Raw genomic sequence first — 17509 nt, 5'->3', positions numbered from 1 at the left:
TTAAAAGGACCACGACTTGTTGTACTGCAAGATTGGAGGAAGTTCCTCAAAGATAAAAGAGAAAGAGAGGTATCAGATGATTCAGAAGCAAAAAGGGATGTTGCTTCTTGCGTAAGAAACTCGTGGGGCTTGTACTTACAGTGGAAGAGGCTGATAAAGACACGCATATATTCACATGGAGCTTTCAGACAGGCGGTTTCACAGAGAAGCTGGATAACCACGTAGTTGAGACTGGTGGGATAATATTAAATAAAAGGGGGCTTTGTTTCTCTCGATATACTACGGTTTGTTTCAGCAGTCTACTTGAGTTGGAGATTTGAGAAAAAAGAAGAGTTTGAGCCAAAGGAGGTCATGGTTGACGAAGCAAATAATGACTCAACTTTGCTAGCTTCACTGCAAAAGAGGGTGAAGATTGTTTCTTCAAGTGCTGAAATGAAAAGATCGCCACACAAGCAAAAGAGAGAGAGAAAGAAGATCAAGTTGCTTCCGCCTGTATACTTATATGATTCAGAATCATTTTGGGAATCAATGTCAGCAAGGAAATTTAAGGGAAGTAAAATCAAAGATGGAGGATGAAGCACTACAAAAGAAAAAGAAAGCGGATTTTTGTCATATATCTCAAAGCAGAGATGGAGAAACGATGTGCTTCATTCATTCATGTTCCTTTGATGATAACAATATCTGGTTGATGAAAGGGCAACTACAGTTTTGGGTGAATGGTGACAAAGCGCTTATGAGAAGTATTTTCTGAGTTGCAACAAGCAAATGAAGAGATCAGAGAGATTGATAAGTTTCAGTTCTGAGGTTTAAAAGGTTATATCTACCTGTTTTGAGAAGATGACATCGTCAGAGATGATGAATAATCTGTCTTTATTATTATTCATATGTTTCGGCATAAGATGGGTATGGTGAGAATTTGGAACTCGAATCAATCTCCAGTGAGCTTACGTCTTTGGTTCGTTTCATGAGATTTGCTTCTAAGCTCAATAAAAAAAAAGGGGGCGCCTGAAGCCGCGTGTTTGTGTGTTATCAAGAGGAAATAGAGAAAAGATCAGGGTTGAGGTCGTGATCAAACTGACGACAATAAACATATTGACTTTGATGGAGAGTGATACTTTCACAAACTGAAAGGAGAGGTGCCTCATCGAAGATGTCTGTGATTTCAGATCCGAGAACTGATTGTTTGAACGTGAAAGAAGTATGTTGTGTGGTCAATCCAGATTCTCCAGTGTTGCTGAGAAGTGATTGGAAAGTGACTGTCTTGTGGCTGGCTCAAACTTTGTTCCTATTCAGCTGGAAGTTTGGTCATACTTTCTGAGTTTGAGATGCAAGCAGATGGCTTTTACTCGTGTGTGGATGCTCTGTTTTCTATTATCTGCTAAAAAAGGTTGGAGTCTCAAGTCATGTTAAGTCTAAGAGAAAGCTAGTAAGGCTTTGTATTGATTCTTATTCTATTCAGAGCTGCAAGTATCGTCGTGTCCCTAGGAAGGCCGAAGTTAGGTACTGATTATGTTCAGTGAAGCATTCACAGGAAACCATCTTGGATCCAAAGGAAGCTAAATGTTTACCAAATTGTCTTCAAAGTTGGAGCATCGTGGTATGTTTCAGGTTGCAGATTTCGGTAAATTGCAGAAAAACAGTTAGCAGTTTTTATCAGCTTTACAAGAATATGAAATAGAAAGAGATCTACTAAGAGAGAAACAGAGAGGCTGTCTGATCTGAAACTGGGATGTCGTGGCTGAATATGTGGTCTCAGTGTACTTTAAAGTTTTGCAGGAAAAATACTTGTATTTTTGCAGTTATGATCAGATTTTGAGGCGAAGTGGAGATAGCTTGACCTTTTGGGTATGCTGATTTACAGGGAGCATAAGACAGAGGTTGAGTTATTGACTGGTTTCATCTACTGGGCAGTATGTGCTTAACGTTAGTACTTAGTATAGTTTGGTGGACAGGTTAATTTTGAAGTTAATGGAGGTAGTGACATCGATGGTTTCATTCTTTTAGTCTTCTCGTAAGAATCTGGCGCCAGAAAAAAAATAAGGAGGGTCGTTGTTCTCGTTATGGAAACAAGAGGATTGTCATATTTCTCAAGTGACTCTTTTCTACATGATTGATGATATTTCTCTGGTAATGATTTGTTGCTGTGAAAGAAGAAACGCAAAGTTGATTTGAGGGAATATTCGCTTGTCCTTGGGTTTTAACTCAGTTGTGTACTCAAGCAGGGAGAGAAATCAATGACACATCTGTTGTGTGGAGATATTAAGAGCAAAGTGCGCCATGACTTTATACTGCAGTGGGAAGTGAACTCACGGGGATCATGGGGAAGCCTACTGGTTCTTTTAAACTGGATTGAGAGTAGCTGCAGAACACATGTGCTTGAGTGTCAAACTAAGTTAAAAAGGGAGAAAATGCTACATGTATCTATGCAATCATCAAGGGAGAGGTTATTGTTGATGTGGTGAATGGCTTGATTAGAGATGGTGCTTGGATCATAAAACTCAGAAAACAAGGGAGAGATTGAAGAGTTGTGTTGACTGAGTTTATACGAAGAGCAAACATTATGGAATGGACGACAGCTTTGGAGCTGACTCGAACACGGCAAGAAGCTGAGAACATGTGTGATCATGTGATGGTGCTGACTACAAGAAGTGTGTGGAACGCAGGGTCAGTTGTTAGAACTGTGAGTGACACGAGCTGCTGCCGTGACGTATAAAGAGTTGCACATTCGTTTATATGTTCATGTGGTCCCAACGGATGATTATTAAAGGAAAATGGTCACGTGGGCTTCAATATATTAGAAGAGCTATGTGGACTTTATTGCTAAGAAAAGCCTAACTAATAAGAAAAGATGAGTGGGATTAATGAGCTTAGGGTTTTACTCGGTTGGAGTATAAAGAGAACAAGACGGTGACAGGAAAAGGTTGCGCGTCTAGGGTTTATTGAAGATGCACATGGATGTGTGTGACGTCGTCCTACCAGACAGTTGAAAGATCTGTTAGTAGTTTTGTTATAGAGAACTATACTTGTCGGAGAAAACAATAAGTAGTAGTTGCTCTCATCATTGTAATTCTAGATAAGAGTGGCCGGCACGTATGTGTACTAGTACCGTATAGCAATTGTAGTTGTGATTATGTCTAGTGAATGAGTTCTGGACTTGGTCCCGGGTATGCAGGAAATGAACCTCGTTAACAAATATCTCTGTGCTATTTACTTTATGCTCATACATACTCGCTCGTGAACACAATCACACACGAATAGATAGATTAGCCACAAACCTGTTTTTTCATCGAGGACCTAGGGATTCTGAAGCTGATGGTTCTTCATCATCATCTTCTTCCTTGAGCAGAGCTAACTTAGCTGATAGGAACACGAGAACAACTGATTCCATGGCCGTAATTATTGAGTGGGATTCTCTTCCTTTCATTAAATGATTATCCTTCAGAATTGTAACCATTCCCAGTTATAGAATAAATCCTTTACATTGATCTTAGTCATACAACCATGAAAAGTTGTTTCTTTTGTTTTTTATAGGATTGATCAGACAGAATGTTCCTTTGAGCACATTTGAATGTAATTTATTGATCGTAGAGAAATTGCGCTGATCATTGTTTCTAGAAATTGGATCTTACTATCAATTTTCCATAGATGACAATCTCTCTTTCCGTGGTAGTCTATAGTATGTGCTTTAGATTTGGTGTTACTAGAAGTGGAAGCAGATTGATCAGTCTTCTTGGGGAATTCTATGTCATATCTTAGAGAGTTGCAATGGTTGTAGTGTAGTTTCATCATTTGACAGAAAAAATATCTACAAAAAAGAGTGGTTTCACCATTTGACAGAATAAATAAATGTCTTTAATTGTAACAGACAAAATTAGTGAATCGTTAGTGACATAAACTTGGAGCTAGAGCTGTTCTAGATATTCTATGCTTCATCACACACTGTAACTTATCTACAGAACAAACTAAATGTTTTTGCAACAGACATAATTAATGAATCGGTAGTTACATGAACTTAGAACTGACGGTGCTTTAGATACTCTATGCCTTCATCAAGCCTTGAAATTTAGGTACTCTTTGCTTCTCTTATGGGAGCTGTTGATGTAAAGATGTCCGCCCTGAAGTAGTCGCTGACGTAGTTGCTGAAGCAGACGTCGTAGTGAGTGGTGAAGACCATATGGAGTCGAGATGCTGAGCTGGAGTCGTGTAGACTTGGAGAGCAAGGGAGTATCTTGAAGAAAAGGTAAAGAGGAATAAACTTGGGGAGCAAGTTTATGACTTAAAGGAAGAGGAATAAGTGCATTCCAAGAAAAGGAAAGTTGCACTTATTGATATGGAAGATGTCCATATTGTGGTTCCTTGGAGACTAGGGTTTCGGGAACGTGGAGAACTATATAAGATAGCTATGGGTCGTCTGTAGAGAGACAGAGACACAGAGGCTGATCTTATAGAGAGAGAGAAGCGCTTGGAGGTGTTCTGGGTCGTGCTGAAGCAGGGGCTGAAGTACTTGACGGTGGAGAGACATAAGCGGGTAGCTTAGGAATTGTTCAGTGGCGTGTGTTAGGGTGTAACACTAGACGTGTAAAGCTGATTAAGCAGAACTTGTAATAGGGTTTACAAGGCGATTCTAATAAAGCTATTGGTGTGTGCTTGTGTATTTTATCTCTCTGATTTACCTTCTGCATTACTATTGTTTGTGTCGTCTTTGCACTTACAAGTGGTATCAGAGCGGGTCACCTAAATTACTGGTGTGATCCTAGAGGTGAAGATGGACACGGTTATTTCTGTGCAGAAGGCAATCGTGTTGAAGGCGGACCAGTATGGTCATTGGAAGGCTCGCATGAAGCAGTTGATTCGAGGAATCAATGAAGATGCGTGGACAGCTGTGGAGACTGGTTGGGAGGAGCCTACCATAGTCACAGCAGATGGGAAGAAGCCTAAGCCAAAGGAGGATTGGTCAGAGGCAGAGCGCAATGCATCAAAGTTTAATGCAAAGGCGCTTTCGACGATTTTCGGAGCTGTTGAAGTAGAGCAGTTCCAGCTGATTCAGGGGAGTACTTCAGCTAAAGAGGCGTGGGAGATCCTGCTGAATTCGTTTGAAGGAGATGATAGTGTCAAGAGGACACGTCTGGATCATCTTGGGTCGCAGTTTGAGAATCTGAAGTGGTCAGATGCGGATACGGTGGCGAGCTTCAGTGCCAAACTCAGTGCTATGGCGCATGAAGCATGTGTACTTGGAAAGAAGTACAAGGAGAAGAAGCTGGTGAAGAAGTTGCTACGCTGTCTTCCAGCAAGGTTTGGAGCTCAGAAGGCGGTCCTGAATATGACTGCAAACACGGATGAGCTCAAGTTTGACAAGGTTGTGGGTATGCTGAAGGCGGAAGAGATGGAGACAGGCAGTGGCTCGGTGTCTACATCAGGAGGTACGCCAGGGAGTATAGCCCTTGTAGTTGACAAGGAAGCAGAGAAAATTCAGAAGCTTGAAGATGCCGTGGGCATGTTGGCTAGGAATTTTGGCAAGAGGATGAATTTCTCAGGTGGGAGGAATCAGGTTGGTCGCCAGGGAGGTGATCGTGACAGTAGCAGAAGAAGAGAAGGTCTCAAGTGCTACGAGTGTGAAGGAGTTGGTCATATAAGGGCTGACTGTCCGTTGGTACAACGAAGAGAGCTCAAGTGCTCTGAGTGTAGAGGTGTTGGACACACACGGCGTGAATGTCCAAACTCAAGGAAGGGTAAAAGAGTTTCATCGCAGTCGTCTGATGAGTCAGAGTCTGAAGAAGATGAAAAGGTAGTGAAGAATATGGTTGCGTCTGGTGCACGCAAGGAGGGATCTAGTGAATCCTCGGATTCAGATGTCATTACAGACTCTGAGGATTATCACGTGATGCTCAACAAGTGGTTGAATCTCAAAAACGAGAATCTGAGGTTGCAACACGATCTGGTGCAGAGCCGTGAGCAGTATGAAGATCTTGCTGAAGAACTTGTTGCTGTACATGAGAAGAATGAGTCTCTGGAGAAGGAGGTTAGCAACCTGAGAGAAGTTGCTACTGGGGAACGAGAGAGAGCAAGGATGCTGGAACGTGATTTGGCTGAGAATCGCAAACAGATCAGGATGCTCAATGGTGGATCCAAGGAGTTGGATAAGATACTCTCGATGGGACAACCAGCCAAGGTGAACTGGGGTCTGGGATATCGAGGAGCTGAGGGTACTAAGGAAGTACAGAAGGGGCTGTCACATTTCGTGCATGGGAGCACATCAAAAAGTGGAGCCAAAGAAGCTTGTCAGGAAGTGCGTCGGGACGTACGACAAGAAGTGCGGCAGGAAGTTCTACAGCGCGTGGCTGTGAGTAACAAGCCGAAAGTGATACATCAGTGCAGTAACATGAAGGTCAGACAGGGGGTTCTGAAGCATGGGTGTGCAGCTGGTACGAGGAAGGAGGTTGATCGGTGCATCAACAACTGTGTCAGGCCAAAGAAGAAGCAACATCGGATGTGCTGCTGGTTCTGTGAGAAGGTTGGACACAAGAAGGTGGAGTGTTTTGCTCGTGAGAAGAGCAGAAACATGACCAAGAGGGTGAACAAGGCGTTCACTAAATCCAAGAGGGTTGAAGAGGTGTCTGTAGCCAAGAGTGGCTTACTTGATGAGATCAAGGAGAAGACATCAGAAGAGGGATGCAGCTCTGGTAGGAGTGATCTTGAGGAAGATCAAGAAGCATCAAGTCTGGAGCTAGGACACGGAGTTGTCCGTAGCACAAAGGGGAAGGAGATCGAAGTGCGTCAGGAAGTGATGCGAGAGGATCTTCAGGAGGGTGATAGCGAAATCACTCCAAGGCTATAGCAACGAGTGCAGAGGGCACTCGGGGTGGTTGAGAAGAGGCTCATGGTCAAGGAGACGACGCATGAAGGAAGCCTGGTCCTCAACAGAAGTGAGTCGAGAGGTAGCTCGACAGGTGCGTCAGATCGTGATGCAGTAAGTGTAATCTATTCCGCTGCAGCAGAGGCTGTATCATGATTACGCATGGAGTAGCAGACAGGTGTGTCTGTAAGGCTTGACATCTAAGCATCTGTTTTAGCTTAGTATGCAATCAAGCAGGGGGAGAATGGTGACGTTCTGGTCCAAGGAGTGCATATCTCATGGGGGAGAAGAGCATAGTGATGGACGTCCTGAAGTAGATGATGCTTGTCTCATGGGGGAGAAAAGCATGGTGTGGTGCACATCTCGTGAGGGAGAAAAGCACAATTGGCGTGGAAGTTTCCAGGTGGGGAACGTGGTTGTTGAACCAGAAGAAGGTTGTGCTTGATCGGCACACAAAGCTAAAAGGGGGAGATTGTTGATGTAAAGATGTCCGCCCTGAAGTAGTCGCTGACGTAGTTGCTGAAGCAGACGTCGTAGTGAGTGGTGAAGACCATATGGAGTCGAGATGCTGAGCTGGAGTCGTGTAGACTTGGAGAGCAAGTGAGTATCTTGAAGAAAAGGCAAAGAGGAATAAACTTGGGGAGCAAGTTTATGACTTAAAGGAAGAGGAATAAGTGCATTCCAAGAAAAGGAAAGTTGCACTTATTGATATGGAAGATGTTCATATTGTGGTTCCTTGGAGACTAGGGTTTCGGGAACGTGGAGAACTATATAAGATAGCTATGGGTCGTCTGTAGAGAGACAGAGACACAGAGGCTGATCTTATAGAGAGAGAGAAGCGCTTGGAGGTGTTCTGGGTCGTGCTGAAGCAGGGGCTGAAGTACTTGACGGTGGAGAGACATAAGCGGGTAGCTTAGGAATTGTTCAGTGGCGTGTGTTAGGGTGTAACACTAGACGTGTAAAGCTGATTAAGCAGAACTTGTAATAGGGTTTACAAGGCGATTCTAATAAAGCTATTGGTGTGTGCTTGTGTATTTTATCTCTCTGATTTACCTTCTGCATTACTATTGTTTGTGTCGTCTTTACACTTACAGGAGCAAAATCAGAAACAGAGAGAAGGCAATCATTCTCTAACTCAGAAACAGAGTGAAGGCAATTATTCTCTATTATCCTATCCCGTGGCAGTGACTATACACACAGAATCTACCAGCAACAAAGATTGAAGACGTTTCTAAACGCCAATGGCAAACCAAGAGCTGATGGAACTCTTTCTTCACTCCACCAGACATGTTGAAAACAATCACCAACAACAAACTAAGTTCACTTGATATTCAAACAAGGCACAAGAACAATTAGGCATGGTCGCATGGCCACGTTACTCGATATTCGTAGAACCAACCTGCACCAAAAGAAAAAAAAAACTGAAACTGGAAAAATATCAAACTCCCAAGTATCTGAACTGTGTCTATATTTCTGTATTCGAATTATCTGAGTCTCTATCAAAAGATAGATGAGTCTATATCAAAACTTCAAAAACATATTATAATATTGGTTTGTAATCATCTTATCTATAGAAGTCATGATTTATTTTTATGTGAGATATTTTTATTTGGACCACATTTAGAAAATTTATTAAATATATTTCCTCAAGAATAATATAAAATCTATAAATATCTATATTTAAAAATTCTAACAAATCAGTTAAAAAATTATAACAGGATCTTAACTGTCAAAATGGTACATAAATATTTTTATTAATTTCGTAATTAGTGATGAAATGTTCTTATACATTATATATATTATATATATATATTATCTTTTATAAAATGAAAAAATAAAACCATATCCTATTTTATCTATTTATATAATATCTACCATTTAAAATAAAACCATTATATTGAACTAATATGATAAAATTATTTTATATTCCAAGTTAATATAGTTTATTTTATAAATATAAAATTATATTTATGCTAAAAATTAATATGGTGGTAGAACGGTTTAACATTAGTAAACTATATGTTACATAATAAAATTACTTATCTTAAAATTTTATATATATACAATATTTATTATCCAAAATGAATAAACATAAAATTGCTAAAGAAAATCTAATGCTTTGAATTATGGATCTTGATCATAATTAAGTTAAATACAAAATTAATTATAATGTGTTTCTTCGTGCATTACAAAATTGGTTTTATTATCAAACGTAAAGTCAATAGGACAAATATATGATAAATAATATATATATATTATATATATATATGTGATGATTTGAAATAATTAATTAATTTACAGTATGAAAATATAAATTATTGTATTTAAAAATATATACACATTTAAATATATAATTAATCTTAAAAATATATAATAATTATGTAAAATAAACCGTGCGGGTCGAAATCTAGTTATTATCTTCATACTCAAATTTCTGAATGTAACGATATTAATAACTGCTTGAGATACTGCCTAATTTTTTTAGCTTCAAATCTATGTTCAAATTAAGAACATAAAAAATAGAAAAAAAATTATGCCATTCAGAATATTGTTACAACCTGTCATGGGGAATATTTTTAAATTTAAAAGGAAAGATTTATAATATATCAATAAACGTGACTTAATACAAACTAGGTGTTTTCCTGCACCATGTGCAATAAGGAATTTTTAAAATTTTAAAAATAAATTTTATTAAGTATTATTGATTTTACTATTTTCTTACTAATACTTAATATATATTTGATATATATTAAATCAATTTGTATAAAACTAATAAAATGTTATAAAATTGTATAGTTATAAAAAGTTTAGCCTAAACAATATTTATAAAAAATTTGATATATAAGAAACTAATAATCTTACGATTAGATATTTTAAAAAAAATTGTAGAAATTTGAAAGTTTTAGTAATACAAACTGTATATTATAAAAAAAATAATAATATTTGAAATTTGAAATATTATATATGAATATATTTATTTTATAGATGATGTATGAGCTATTAACATATTTTAAAACAGTTTACTAAAAAGAAATATCAATATTAAATGTAATAAATGAATTATTACTATATTTTAATAAGTTTGCTAAAAAAAATATAAATCAATTTAAATTGAAATTATCCATGTCATATTTTTTCAGAAACCATGTCATCAATTTTAATAGTCATATCATATTTGTTTTGTGAAATTGATTATAGAGAAGACATGTGGCAAAATCATTTTAGTCAAAGGGATAAATCAGTCAGGCTTGAAAAAAGAATAGGTTTGTACAAAAAAAACTAGTTTTGTTAAATTATTGGGCTTGGCTTAAACTAGGCGAATGATAGTTTGTAAACCGGTTAATATCACTACAGCTTTCGTCTATCGAAGAGCTTCTAGATCGGGACTATTCTATCACCTCCGAATTCCTAAATCTTTGCTCCGCTTCCAGTTCAGGTTTTCTCCCTGTCTCTCTTCTGTTGCTGGAACTGGTCGATTGTTGATTTTTGTTGAATTGTCGAATATGGCTTTGGAAACTTCAAATCCTGTGTCAGATTATTTATCCCTTGACATGAGAGCTTTAGATATCTGTAGCCAATTTGTTGATCCCTTGGCTTGATCTGTACATATGTAACCTGGTCGTTTGTTAATCTGTACATATGCTTCGATTTTGCTAATGTACATCAATTCGTTTATGCAACAGAAGTCGAATTTTGTTGTTTGATTATCGTTTTGGTAGTTTCTCAGGAGAATGAGAATAGTGGGTCTAACGGGAGGAATAGCGTCTGGGAAGAGTACAGTCTCCAACCTCTTCAAGGCTAATGGCATTCCTGTTGTTGATGCTGATGTCATTGCTCGTGTAATCCCTCTCTCTCTCTTCATTGTCATATCTATGTTTAGTTTCAACATTTGTAAAAGCCTATTTACTTTCTTGGAACTCTACTGTACGACCTAGAGATCTGAGATGCTAGGTTAACAAAATGTGTTGTTTTTTTGTAGAATGTACTGAAGAAAGGAAGTGGTGGATGGAAGAGAGTAGTTGCTGCTTTTGGTGAGGAGATTCTTCTTCCTAGTAGAGAAGTTGATCGGCCAAAGCTTGGTCAGATGGTCTTCTCTTCAGATTCCAAGCGCCAACTTCTCAACAAGTAAGAATCTGAGAGTTTCCGTTTTTCTATTTTTTTTTATAATTAGGATGGGGGTTTCGAAATTCAGTGTTCTTGTCTTTCTTCTCTCTGTTAGGTTAATGGCTCCGTACATATCATCTGGTATCTTTTGGGAGATACTGAAACAATGGGCGAAAGGAGCTAAAGTGATAGTCGTCGATATCCCATTGCTGTTCGAAACTAAGATGGATAGATGGACTAAACCCGTTGTTGTTGTGTGGGTTAGTCAAGAAACACAGCTCAATAGACTGATGGAGAGAGATGGACTGAGTGAGGAAGATGCAAGAAACAGAGCGATGGCTCAGATGTCTTTGGATTCGAAAAGAAGCAAAGCGGATATTGTGATTGATAATAACGGCGGTCTCGACCAGCTACACCAACAGTTTGACAAGGTTTTGTCTGAGATCAGAAGACCGTTGACATGGATTGAGTTTTGGCGTTCAAGGCAAGGCGCCTTCTCGATCCTTGGTTTGGTGACTTCTGGACTACTTGTTTGCAAACAACTCAATTAGCTCTTACCATTTTGTATTTTTCTTTCTTTCTCTATGGTGCAGAGTTAAACCACTTTTGTTTCTTATTTATAAACATTATTACAACTTTCATATATTTCTCTTCCACAACTAAAAACCTAATCACTAGTTTGATTTCACTCTCCTATTCAGTAACCACAAACCCCCAATTATCAAATGTACAACTTGAAGCTGAGATTGTTTAAAGAAACAAAGAAAGATAAGACCATTAGTCATATGAGGCGATGAACGGAATGACCATCGACATGAAAGTATCGTAAGAGAGCGTTGCGTAGCCTGTGTAACCGGGGTCCTTCTCTTTGAACTTCTCAGTCAAACTCTGATGAAATTAACAAAAAAAAAAACATGTGTCAAATGATTACAAGCTGCTAGACTAATGAAAATACTTATTCCCTAGACTATATTTGCGAAGTGATTTTGTCACGTGTCCTCTTTACAATCAGTTTCATAAAATAAATATGACATGGCTATTAGAATTGATGACATGGCTTCCAGAAAAATATGACATGGATAATTTCATTTAATGTTGATTTATATTTTTGGTAAACTTATTAGAATATGGTAATAATTCATATATTATATTTAATATTGATATTTTTTTGGCAAACTTATTAAAATATGGTAATAATTCATATATTACATTTAATATTGATATTTTTTTGATAAAGTTTTTTAAAATATGGTAATAGCTCATGCATCATCTATAAAATAAATATATTCATATATAACATTTCAAATTTCGAAATATTATTATTTTGTATAATTATACAATTTGTATTACTAAAACTTTCAAAAATTTCTACAATTTAAAAATAAATAACTATCTAATCGTAAGATTATTAGTTTCTTATATATCAATTTTTTTTATAATATTGTTTTAGGCTAATTTTTTTATAATTATACAATTTTATATCATTTTATTAGTTTTATACAAATATATATCAAATGTATATTAAATACTTGTAAGAAAATAGTAAAATCTATAATATTTAATAAAATTTATTTTTAAATATAAGTTAGATTTAAAAAAACATATATAACATTTCAAATTCGAAATATTATTATTTTTATATAATTATACAATTTTTGTATTACTAAAACTTTCAAAACTTTCCATAATATTTAAAAAAAAAAATATCTAATCGTAAGATTATTAGTTTCTTATATATCAACAAATTTTATAAATATTGTTTAGACTAATTTTTATATAATTATACAATTTTATATCATTTTATTAGTTTACAAATTGATTTAATATATATCAAATATATATTAAATATTAGTACGAAAATAGTAAAATCTATAATATTTAATAAAATTTATTTTTAAATATAGGTTAGATTTAAAAAATTTCTTACTGCACATGGTGCAGGAAAACACCTAGTTTAGCTTTAAAAGATCATAGTTCCTACCTTCACAATCATCCCACATCTGCAAAATCCAGCAGACAATGATAGTTAATAATCCCAATCAAGATCCACAGAATCGATTTAGAGATAGAAACTTACTCGAGGAATCTGTCAAAACAGAGATCGACAGTGTTGCCAGTGGCATCATCAAACTGAGATGAGATAATAAGCTGGAGAACAGAGGTTGGAAGCATGTAACCGAGATGATAGAAAGCGTCTCTGAGCTCTAAAGCATTCATCTTTCCACTCCTATCTCTATCGTACCTGTCAAACATGGCCTACAAAACCCACAATAATAGTATCACAACATCTTGAGGCATGTTGCTCGAAAGAAAAAAAGGCATAGAAATGAGCTACAAGAGTCTTTTTAAACGTTAAGTGTTCACTTACACGCCATTGAGCAAGGCTATTGCACAACTCAGTATACTCCTTAGGACCTGCACAACGGTAGAAGAAAAGATCAGACAATAATATATGCTCGGTTCTTGATTTAAAACCAGTTTCTTCCAAAACAAATTTTTAAAATAAATAAATATTGAAAAATTACCAAGTCGTAGCAGAGACTCTCCAGGGGTCTTGTAGATGAACAAGAGGAACCTAATCGTTCTGTTACGGATTCCTTGATAGCCAGAAAACGACAACGCATGCCGGAGCTCCGATTCATCGAGGAAACCGCTCCGGTTTCCGCCAGCCGACTCGAAGCTCGTTACGATGTCCGGATGCGTTTCCGCTGAAAACATTCCGGAAGATCCGAGTTGGTTCGTTGGATACGCGTAAGTGTATCTAGCTTCCTGGTCAAGCTGCTGCCCGAATGATTCTGGAAGCTCCGGTGCTGACGGTGCGTACGCCATTGATGATGATACGATCAAGATTCTTGGATTCAGAAACTTTTTTTTTCTGGTTATTGCGTTTGTTTCAAATGTTTACGACTGATTCTGATAAGATTATGGTTCCACTTCTTTTTCAATTCTTCGATTTCCATTGATTTTTTAAAGTGTTCGCATGTTCGAAATAATTTATTATTGTTCGATTGGACGGTGAGGATTTACTTAATTAATAGACGGTAAGATTGAGGGCATGCTCATAAGTCATTAACTTCTTTTATTATTATTTTTTTCTGGTCAATCCGTTTTGATTACTACGTGTAAGAAAACGTACAAAGAGGACAGGACCAGGGATGTATGTACGATTCTTCAAATCAACTCCAAGTGATTACATATCCTTGACTTTCAGGGATGTTTCTGAGCTACCGTGGCTGAGTTGTCATTTATCAGCATAAGCCAGTGGCATCCCCAAGATCTCTGACAACCCGAAGTTTTTTCTTTCTTTTTATCATCTATTAGATTATATTTCATTTAACCAATGTAATACACAAAGCTAACAAAGGTGCAAAACCTTTTCAAAGTCATAAACCCGTGTGGCACACGATATCACCCAGAGCCGAAGTTAAAACCACAATAATAACACAACTTAAACTAAAACAATGAAGTAGAGATCACCAAGACCTTATAGATCACACAAAAAATATCATAAGTGTGAAGCAAGACGAATGCAGAAGCTAGAATAAGCGAGAAAGAATTGACGGATTATTTATTGAGGTGCGAGAAGAGCTCCAAGACAAGTATCAATATTTCCAAACAATATATTTTTTTATACTACTATCAATGTTTCCAAACAATATATTTTTTATACTACTATCAATGTTTCCAAATAATATAATAATTAATCTTAGTTATTTTATATCTATCATTTTCTCTTTAAAATTTTGTAGAAACGTCATAATTTCATAAATTGCAAAATAGTGAACTTTAAATTTTCAATTATAAGATTACAAATTATGAAACTATTATAATTTAAATCCAATTAGATTATATATCGGTCATCCATCAGTTCAATCGGTTAGTCTCGGGTTTTAGTGATTTTTTAATATTAATTTTAAAAACATAAATTGAATTGTCAGATCTCCGGATTAACCGGTATAATCACAATCGGGTTTTAGTGATTTTTTAATATTAATATTTTAAAAACATAAATTGAATTGTCAGATCTCCGGATTAACCGGTATAATCACAATCGGGTTGAATTTAAAAATACTGATTTAAATGCAAAAATATTTTAAATACACACTCTTCAAAAATAACCAAAATATTTGTTAAATTATTAGCGAAATTTTTCATCGTAAAATATTACGCGCTTCGAAAGCGCGGGTCAAAATCTAGTTATCCATTATACACAAAACTCAGTGTATGACACTAGTTTTTTTTCTTAGAAAACCATAGTTTGATAACTATCACTAAGTTCATTTGGTCTCTTGCCAATGAATTTATATGGTAAGCAAAGCTTCCCCACATTTTTTGAGATATCTCAAAACCATGTATATTTACATTTAACATCTCTTAAGAGTTTAGAAAATTAATCTACAACTCCTTTAGATTTAAATGAATAAAAAAATAATTTCGAAAAATTATTACAATTTTCTTTAAAATGTATTTCATTCTCAGAAATTCACATTTTAGATACAAATATTTTCATAGTTCTCTCAAGTTGATTTAGAAATCCAACTTGTATATATTTTGATTTTTTTTTTTCAAAATATATTTTTGCTTTATAGCAAATATACATATCATTATATGATATTGTTTGTACCATCAAAACCACCATTTTCTATGGTTATTCTCAAACATATTGACTTTAGAAACTACAATACACATGTCAGTTTCAGTCATATTGGCCTGAAAATTCTCATTGGTTTTGTATGGTCAACCTTTTTAAAAGGTGCATTTAAGCATTAACGAAATACAAATGTTTTGATCAATATCAACAAACATTTTATTTCTTATGGCAAATGATTTATATGTGGCAAACCTCTCCCAAATTTAGTTTAGGGCGTCGACTCACAAAAATCCATTTCCATTCATATAACATGATCCCTTAAAAATCAAAATGTTATTTATGACTATGGTTTCACCATATTTTTGAAACTTGAATCAGTTTTCTTTTCTCATGGTCAACATATGCTTAATAACTTTTTTTTTTTACAACGAACACCATACTTTATTAAACTGGTTCGGGAAGGTTAGACTGGAAAGCTAACCCCGAAGGAACCACATTGTTTACATGGGAGAATACAGATGCTTTTGCTCGAGCTCCTTTCGCAAGGGCATCGGCTCTGGCATTAAGCTCTCTCGGAATAAAAGACAAAGTAAAAATAGAAAATAAAGAACGAGTATAAAGGAAATCTTCCCATTCAGAAGCCAAAGCTGGCCAGAATTCTTCTTCTTCAATCAGTTTCACCATTTGTAGGCAGTCTGATTCGAAGTGCATAATGTCTTGCCTCATTTGGAGAGACGATCGCATAGCCCAAAGTAGCGTGTTCATCTCCGCAAGTAAGGGGGAGAGGACTTGGTTTCCCCCAAGGGTACCAACCATTTTGGTCCCTCTGTGCAGCTCCATAGCGAAGCCACCTCCAAAAGTAGATTGATCGACAGCCCAAGATGCATCCACTTGACATCTCGGTAGAGGCTGCCTACTTCTCTCCTCCTGGTCCACGTCTCTTCGACGTTCCATAGTTTTCCTTGGTTTTAGCAATTGCTGTGCCACCTTCCACTCCTCTCCTTCGTGAGTCGCTTTTTGTAATGAGTCCAGAGGTGATATCTCTACTCCATTGAACAGCTTTTCATTTCTTGCTTTCCATACATACCACATGATCCAAGGGAATTTTTCTAATCTCTGCTGGGAAATGCCTCTTGTTGGGGCTCTAAACAAGAGGAAATCGAAATTCCCATATAGAGATGAGCTCGGGAATTGACCCGGAATTGTTGGGACGTCCGATAACGCCCAAGTCTGGAGTGCTGGCGGACACTCGAACAGTAAGTGATTTATAGACTCTTCGTCGGCTCCACATCTTGGACAAGACCGATCAGTGCCACAGTGTCTATCTGTGAGTCTGCTACAAACCGCTACACAACCTGTAAGGCACTGCCACAAAAAATGTTGTATCTTTCTTGGCGCTTTAGTACTCCACACCTTATTTATTAAGGGATTGGTACTGGGTTCTACTACTTGATGTTCCTCCTTTTCTTCCTGTAGTTTTGTCGCTATGTCGTACCGGACTTGACCGTGTACAGGCCAGAGTTGGTATGAACCCAACAGAAGCCATCATGCTTATAATGTCGGCTGGGTTTTATGCTCTGAATTAACTGTACATCGGCTGGGTCGCAGATGTTCTGAATAATATCAAGCTTCCATTCTCCAGTACTATGATCGATAAGTGATTCACATACAGCTTCGGGTCTCTCCACGCCCCATTATCCTTGGTAAGCCTAGGTTCATTTGTCGGCAACCAGTGATCAAACCAAACCCGAGTATTGAAACCCGATCCTATCGTGCGGCGCAGGCCACTTTTGAGAAGCTCCCTAGCTGCTAACATGCTCTTCCATCCATACGAAGGTGAGTTAGATGTGGCTATCTCCATAGGATTTGTGAACCTATAGTACCTGCCCTTAAGTACTCGAGCTAGTAGGGATTCCGGGTGATGAATTAAGTGCCATAGTTGCTTCGCAAGTAATGCGAGA

At 37.0% G+C, this 17509-nt stretch overlaps 2 protein-coding genes across 3 annotated transcripts; one reads left to right on the top strand and one right to left on the bottom strand.

Annotated features, from left to right (window-relative positions):
* The first annotated feature begins 10132 nt into the window (after positions 1–10132).
* Positions 10133–11628, top strand: LOC108844704 (dephospho-CoA kinase). Of its 2 annotated transcripts, none has more exons than XM_018617993.2 (4): positions 10133–10289; positions 10581–10692; positions 10833–10978; positions 11073–11628. In XM_018617993.2, exons 1-4 carry the CDS (start codon positions 10174–10176, stop codon positions 11506–11508), a joined length of 810 nt encoding a protein of 269 aa, XP_018473495.2. In that variant the 5' UTR covers positions 10133–10173; the 3' UTR covers positions 11509–11628. The 2 variants fall into 2 exon arrangements, with proteins under 2 accessions (XP_018473495.2, XP_018473496.1); XM_018617994.2 differs by having other exon boundaries at positions 10150–10289; positions 10573–10692.
* On the bottom strand, positions 11553–13985 carry LOC108844705 (probable calcium-binding protein CML48). The gene is made up of 5 exons (XM_018617995.2): positions 13483–13985; positions 13326–13372; positions 13035–13213; positions 12939–12957; positions 11553–11845 (listed from the first exon to the last, which is right to left on the bottom strand). The coding sequence occupies exons 1-5, from the start codon at positions 13784–13786 to the stop codon at positions 11735–11737; spliced, it is 660 nt and encodes a 219-aa protein (XP_018473497.1). The 5' UTR covers positions 13787–13985; the 3' UTR covers positions 11553–11734.
* Positions 13986–17509: the final 3524 nt, after the last annotated feature.

This window comes from Raphanus sativus, chromosome 3 (genome assembly GCF_000801105.2).
Source record: "Raphanus sativus cultivar WK10039 chromosome 3, ASM80110v3, whole genome shotgun sequence".
Taxonomy (NCBI): domain Eukaryota; kingdom Viridiplantae; phylum Streptophyta; class Magnoliopsida; order Brassicales; family Brassicaceae; genus Raphanus; species Raphanus sativus.
The sequence above is the reverse complement of the archived record's forward strand: the minus strand, read 5'-3'. Positions and strand labels throughout refer to the sequence as shown.